Source organism: Brachyistius frenatus, unplaced genomic scaffold (genome assembly GCF_029030835.1).
Source record: "Brachyistius frenatus isolate BFR_SWC_R1_liver_20210118 unplaced genomic scaffold, ASM2903083v1 Contig_334, whole genome shotgun sequence".
In the NCBI taxonomy this organism is placed as follows: Eukaryota; Metazoa; Chordata; class Actinopteri; family Embiotocidae; genus Brachyistius; species Brachyistius frenatus.
In genome coordinates, this window is record NW_027210933.1 from 226,419 (window position 1) to 233,624 (window position 7,206).

General features: G+C 42.3%; 1 protein-coding gene across 1 annotated transcript; it reads left to right on the top strand.

Moving 5' to 3' along the window:
* Nucleotides 1-1,482: 1,482 nt before the first annotated feature.
* aldh8a1 (aldehyde dehydrogenase 8 family, member A1) lies at nt 1,483-6,547 on the top strand. The gene is made up of 7 exons (XM_069723569.1): nt 1,483-1,772; nt 2,553-2,700; nt 3,581-3,736; nt 3,839-3,988; nt 4,213-4,469; nt 5,086-5,247; nt 5,332-6,547. The coding sequence occupies exons 1-7, from the start codon at nt 1,626-1,628 to the stop codon at nt 5,782-5,784; spliced, it is 1,473 nt and encodes a 490-aa protein (XP_069579670.1). The 5' UTR covers nt 1,483-1,625; the 3' UTR covers nt 5,785-6,547.
* Nucleotides 6,548-7,206: the final 659 nt, after the last annotated feature.

Below are 7,206 nucleotides of genomic sequence, written 5' to 3' on the forward strand. Positions count from 1 at the left end.
TTTTTTTTTTTTCTTCTTTCCTTTAACAGCATCTTCAACCGAGTGCAGTTTGGCAGTGAAAGAGCTGTCAGCAGTACAGCTGCAGAGCTGTACTGCTGTGTGGAAACAAATGATGTGAAATGACTTGCGTCCTCTTCTGGACCTTCTTGTACAGAATGGTGCACGTGTACTAAAATAATCCAACCTTGAAATATTTCTCTCTCATGCTTCGTAAACCATTAACATTGTCTGCCCTGCTGTTTGGAGACACGTGAAAGACTTTATAGATCAGTAGCTTGTGGTTTTGAGTTTTGCTTTCAAGTGTCCCTTTCTGTCAAAACGAATCCACCCGAGAAAATCGTTCAAACACCTCGAGACAGGTGTACGAGCACATCACCATGAACACAGAATCAGTCTTCCAGTCTTCTATATGAAGTATGTTTGTGGTCAGAAGTTTACAGACACTCATGTTGGACATGAATGCCACGGCGATATTGGGCTTCCAATGATCTCGCAGAACTGTTGTTTTTCTGGGTCATAATAAGTGAATACTGAAAAAAACAAGAACTGTGTCCACAAGCTTTATTATATTTTGGTTATTCACCATTTTGACCCTGATAAATTCAGAAAACCCTAAATACATTTCATTTTTTTCCATTAAAGACAAATGAAGTGTCTGTTAAAAACCGCCTGTTTGGCAGGAACAAGATGTAATTTACTTATTCGTTTACATGACATGGAAAGGTGACTTTTGCCTTGCATGTCACTTTGTACTCAGGAATGTACCTGATTATCATCATTTTTATGAAGTCCTTAAGTCACGACCCTACAATTTATTTACATTTGACCCACTCGGACATATTTCACAAAAGTACGGTGCAGTAATACATCAACAAAAACATAAAGAAATAAGAAAAGTGCCCCAAACTGCTAATGAGACAAAACTATTTTCTGTTGTTATCATCAAGGTAAATGTAGGCTTTTAGACTAAAAGCGCAGTAGCAGAAGTTCAGTAGACTTCAAATAATAAAACATGTTCACTTCTCTTATTATTTATTTTATTTTTTTCCACACACATCCCACTTTTGAGAAGAACTCTTCATGGCAACCGTCACCGACAGACGCATTTCACAGTTTTGTGTATCCTAATTGTAGCTGTAGGGCTTTAACATTTTAGGGAGCCTTTTTGAGGGCAGTGTCACCTCTTCTCTACAAGGTCAAGAAAAATAACTTCAAATGTCCACTTTTTAAACAACATAGACAAGATCATAAGAGTAACACAGTTTACTGGGCTCGATGAAACAAAAACAAAAAAGTGACTTAACAAAAAACGTTTGAAATACGTGCAAGTGCAGGAAATGAGTTCTCATACCTTTTTTTAAAACATTTTATTTGAACACCTGTTGGAGAATAGAAACCGTGTCTGTGCCATTTAATTAGAAAACGTATAGCTTTTGTCATGAGCATCCACCGTCAGCGGTGAGAACGGTAAATCCTAACCAATGAGGAAATCCCTCGTGTTTGGAGTGACGGAGGAGGCCCCGGTGGGAGGATCGGTGCAGGGCCAGCGGCCCTCGTCTTGACAGTAGTTTGGCACGACAGCAGCCTGTTTGTTCGAATTTGCTTGTTTGGATTAGTTGACAGCCATGTCGCAGACATCGGATCAGCGCTCTCATCTGGTTCTGGAGAACTACATCGGCGGGAAATTCGTCTCCTGCCGGAGTCACATCGACTCCTACGACCCGTCCACCGGCGAGGTCTACTGCAAAGTACCGGACAGCGGCAAGGAGGAGGTGGGGCATCCTCGAGCATAGACAATATTATTTACACTGTTGCGTGCATTTGTTATTTTTCTCTGCAATAGTTCAATTTTTTTTAACGTAGAGTTAATGCAGGTGCGCTGGAATTATTGTCGACCCGCTTCCCTTGCTGCTGTAGCCCTGCAATAATGCAGCTTGAATGTTGAGGTCATTTCTGAATAATTGCAAGTGGTAAGAAATGTTTTTTTGTAGAGTTATATCGGGTCTACTACAGGCTTCTTTCTTTTTCAGCCCCGTGTTTGATATGTTGCAACTTTTGAGGCTCTTTTGAAATCCCCTCTGGCATTTCTCCCTCTTAATATCTACAATATTGGCACATGACCCAGCAAATGATCAGGAGAGTGAATATGTGTCTCGTATACATTCTTGTTGAGTATGTACAGGTGAATTCAGATCCCGTATGTGAAGCGTTGTTTCAGAAGGAAGCACCTTTGCCCTCTGCAGAGTCAATAGTCAACGAATCATTAAACGCACAGCAATGCAGCTTTAATGAGTGCGACTGGTCAGAGGGAGTTTTTTTTTTTTTCTTCCATAATAGTTCTATTTGAAGGATTGTTAGTCGTTCCAAGACGGAAAATGTTCCCATACATCAAAAGAAAAATACAAAGCCTCACGCAGCAAAAAAAAACCTCCTCCTCGTATTCCCTTTAATTATTGAGTGAACCGCTAGATTTAACTCAAGAGGGGTGTAATGTGTGGGAGAGAGACACACTGCATTGTTAAATCACACACAACAATGTCTGACGCCTGCAGGTGGAAGCAGCCGTGGCAGCTGCGAAAGAGGCCTTTCCTGACTGGGCCGCCCGCAGCCCCGAGCAGCGAGCGGAGGTCCTCAACAAGCTGGCCGATCTGATCGACGCCCACCTGGAGGAGTTTGCGCAAGCTGAGTCCAGAGACCAAGGTGTTTTACACTGTTGTATCAGTCCACCAGTCAGTCAGCTAAACAGCCAGGTAGTCAACTGATTCACAGTGGGTTGTCAAGTCCTTGGACTTGATATCATTTGGTTAAAAACATTTTTAAAAACCCTAAATGCAGCTTCTGTTCAACAACAACAACAACAACACATTGACAATATGATATTAATGGAATTCAACCAGTATTGGTCAGTGATATTTATTCTCAAAACTGTGATGTGCAGGGTTTTTTTTTTTTTCTGATTGCCATAGCATATGCTGTATGTACAGACTGAACAACACACTGAGGATCGTGTTATTTTTCAGGTTCTACCCACATGGGCACAAAAGTGGAAAGTTTGTTGTGGGGCCCGGTGCCAAATTGGGAAAATTCCCATTTGGAAACTTTTCACCTCCCAGTTGAGAGCGTACAAATGAGGACAACAAACATGGCAACATGGCAGCCCCCCAAAAAAGCGCTCTATTTCTGCTGTCAGAATACAAGAAAGTGACAAAGAACCTTGTTGTCATTCATATAAACTAACACAGGGATTAAATGGTGCTCAGGAGGTCAATATTATTTGTACACTACATGTCTACATGTTTTGATGTACTGCTGTTTAACAGACAAACAACGTCTGTCTATTTCACCTTATTTATGGAGCAAGTACCTTTACAGGAGATGAACAGGCCAACTAAGGCACTACTTTGAAGAGAATGCTTGTAACCTACATTTGTTAAATCGTGCTATTAAAAGAGCCAAGTGTTATCTCTGTTACTTGCCTTGCTAAACACAAATGCTTATATTTCATCAAATATTAAACGTAGCAAGTGCTGTCTTATTCTCTGCTGAACATCATATCGCCATCTTTGTTGTGACATCGCAGGTAAAACAGTGACATTTGCAAGGACTGTGGACATTCCCCGCTCGGCGTACAACTTCCGCTTCTTTGCATCGTCTGTGCTCCACCACACCAACGACTGCAGCCAGATGGACCACATAGGCTGCCTGAACTACACCGTCCGCTGCCCTGTGGGAGTGGGTGAGAGCTCAGCGTGGTTCGCAGTCAAACCTGGTAAATGTTCTGTTTTGTGCTGCGAGTGCTCTTAAACTGTGATCGGTGTGTGTGTGTGTGTGTGTGTAGCTGGTTTGATCAGCCCCTGGAATCTTCCCTTGTACCTGCTGACCTGGAAGATTGCACCTGCGATCGCTACAGGCAACACGGTGGTGGCCAAACCCAGCGAGATGACCTCTGTGACTGCCTGGATGGTGTGCAAGTTAATGCAGCAAGCTGGTAGGACTCCAGTACCCACATTACATTAGCAGTCCACATACAAATTGTAGGGATTTTTTACGTGAATAATTTGCAAACCCATATGCATGAATTTAAGATGTTCTGACAAAATGACAAAAAACACCATTTTTTTTGTTTTATTTCGACGCCATTACATTCGTCAGCGTTGAGAAGTGAGTAATAACAAGTGAATGACGGATGTGTAAACCTGTCTGCCTCTCCAGGTGTTCCTCCCGGTGTCGTCAACATCATTTTTGGGACTGGTCCCGGAGCAGGTGATGCCCTCGTTGGCCACCCTGACGTTCCATTGATCTCCTTCACTGGATCCACGGCAACTGCGCAGCACATCACAGAGCGGAGCGCCCCGTACTGCAAGAAGCTCTCGCTGGAGCTGGGAGGGAAAAATCCAGCCATTATTTTTGCTGATGCAGACCTGGAGCGGTGCATTGAGACCACTGTTCGGTCCAGCTTTTCCAATCAGGTGAGAAAAGAGAGTTGGTGAGTATTTAAAGACTCTATTTAAAAGTTACATTTTTATATATTTTTTTTTAATTACACTTCTAGATGTCCGCTATCATTGTGTTTTTTTTTTGTTTTTTTTTTAATGTTTATTATATATTTTACATGCTAATATGAGGGCTATTGTAAGGCCTGGATTACCAACCCTATTGAGCAGGCAAATGCCCTGGAGCCCCAGGACTCCTCCGAATTATTGTGTATCAACAACTTAATATTAATTTACATGAAAATTTGTTTTGAAATATGCAGTCAAAAAGCGCAAAGTTGAGATGTGTCCTATACAGTCTTTGATTTCCTCATCAGAGTTGATATTTAAGAGAACTTTTATAGGGCTCATCAGAACTTATTGAAATCTTTTAAAAGCTTGTTACATACATTTTTTATCTCATCCTTATTTATAATGACTGCATGAAGAATGTGTGAATGTGATGAGGATGTACTGATGTGGTTTGTCCACCTGGTGGAGATCATAGTCCACTTTTTATCATGAGGCGAGTTGAAGGAAAAAAAACCTTTCTGCACCCACCATGCTTCAGTCAAAATCCTTTTTCTTTCCCCCTCTCTCTTTCTGCTCTCAGGGAGAAATCTGCTTATGCACCAGCAGGATTTATGTAGAGAGGAGTATTTACTCTGAGTTCCTAGAGAGGTTTCTTGCTGCAGCTAAGAAGTGGAGGACCGGTGTGCCCTCTGACCCCAGCAACAACAATGGAGCACTGATCAGTAAAGAACACCTGGAGAAGGTGGTTACCGTCAAATGGTCTGAACGAGCAGCTGTGCATTTAGTTTCTCGTGTGCTGAAAGCATATCTCCGTTTCTATCAATAGGTTCGTAGCTTTGTAGCCCTCGCCAAATCAGAAGGCGGCATAATCCACTGCGGTGAGGGTGTCGACCAGCTGGACCTCCCCGAGCGCAACAAGTCTGGCTACTTCATGCCGGTAACCGTCATCTCGGGCATATCCGACAGCTCCCGCGTCATGCAGGAGGAGATCTTCGGCCCCGTCACGTGTGTCAGCCCCTTTGACAACGAGGATGAAGCTGTTTCCAAGGGTAATGGCGTGCGGTACGGGCTGGCGGCCACCGTGTGGTCGCGGGACGTGGGGAAGGTTCACCGGGTGGCCAGGCGGTTACAAGCAGGTATGGTGTGGTCCAACTGCTGGCTGGTGAGAGATCTGAACCTGCCATTTGGGGGGATGAAGAACTCTGGTGTTGGCAGAGAGGGAGGGAAGGATTCCTATCACTTCTTCACGGAGGTGAAGAGTATCACCATCAAGCACTGAGGTAGTAAAAGCCAGATGGTAATAGTGGTCTTAATCTTAATCAAATGGATATTTTAATGTACACAGGCAAGTTTTGTAGTTGATCTCGACATTTATCAGCGCGTTTTGGCAACTTTTAGGAATTTAAACAACAAATTTCCTCCCTCCCTCACTCAGATTATTGGAGCCTGTAATTAAATCACATTTGCAGAATACAAAAGTCAGAGAAAGTCACATTGGAACAACGCAGAGGAGCACACAGAGATCCAATATAAATGTTTAGTGAGGAGGATTATACCATGATGCGTAACACAGTAAATTTTACACCTTTTTTAGTCCTCCTTTGCTGAATATTTTGTACCATCATCCTTGAGCAGTCGGAGTAGTGTGTGCTAGAGTTTATAAATTTAAACAAGTACAGACCAGACAAGGTAAAACCAGATAAAGCTGACTCATTGCCCACCTCAAGAGAAGATGTCAAGAGTCCAATTTGTGATTTTTAGGAACAGCAATTTAATCCAACGTCCTTGAAAAGTTTATAGCGCATGTACGTGTCCTGCATGGCAGTTCAGACAACTCTGGTAATACTAATAGAAAAGTGAAAAAAAAGTTTCTTGTGAAGCAGGTAAATGCAAAGACAATTTGCCCATTTTAGGCTCAACAGACCAAGGACTGAATCACTGTAGCTGAGTTCCTTCAGAACAACACATTGTGATTGGAAATGTTCAGTTGTTTTGTAACACAACTGTTGCTCCTAAATTAAAACACCTACAAATTGCTTCAATTCAATGTGTTTTTTATGTTTCAGAGTCTGGGTTATGTCATAGTCATCTGTGGAATGCAACAAATCCTGATAGCATCTTAGGAGAGAGATGTGGTTAATTCTGCGTCTGTTATGAGTTCTGCCTACAGGTTAACAATCAATTTGAAAATAGAGAAGTCAAAATTTTAAATTTCTATCAGCACCCTTTGTAACTGTTTTACTGTTATGCACTAATCCTTTATACAGTAGAGGATGACACATGTTCAAAGTCTGCCTTGTTTCTTTACGTCATGTAAACCTTGCAGTATGTACTCGGGTAACTGTTTGACATCTCTGACGTACGAAAGGTGAATAAGTGATGCACTGTGATTGGACAACATGTTTAGGGAAAGAAGTGAACCTTGTGACACAAACTCTCTGAGAAAAAGCTTGGTGCTCTACAGTAAGTTGTAAGCATGATTGATCGAGGAAGATAACATGCCAATGTCGTGTAAAGGTAATGCATGTATCACGTGGCGAATGTGTTGCAACACTAAGAGTCTACAACCATGCCAGTGACTCTTTGAGCCTGTATATAAGCACAGCAGGGCTCTGAGCTAAGCGCTAACTTCAGCATGTTAACATGCCATCAATGACAAAAAGGGGATGCCAGTGGACATTAGAGGATAAGTCAGGTTTAT

Bases quoted from the DNA above. Each gene is read 5' to 3' on its own strand.
- aldh8a1 (XM_069723569.1), top strand. From the start codon at position 1,626: ATGTCGCAGACATCGGATCAGCGCTCTCATCTGGTTCTGGAGAACTAC. The intron at 4,470-5,085 runs GTGAGAAAAGAG...TTCTGCTCTCAG, and splicing joins GGTCCAGCTTTTCCAATCAG to GGAGAAATCTGCTTATGCAC. The intron at 5,248-5,331 runs GTGGTTACCGTC...TTCTATCAATAG, and splicing joins GTAAAGAACACCTGGAGAAG to GTTCGTAGCTTTGTAGCCCT.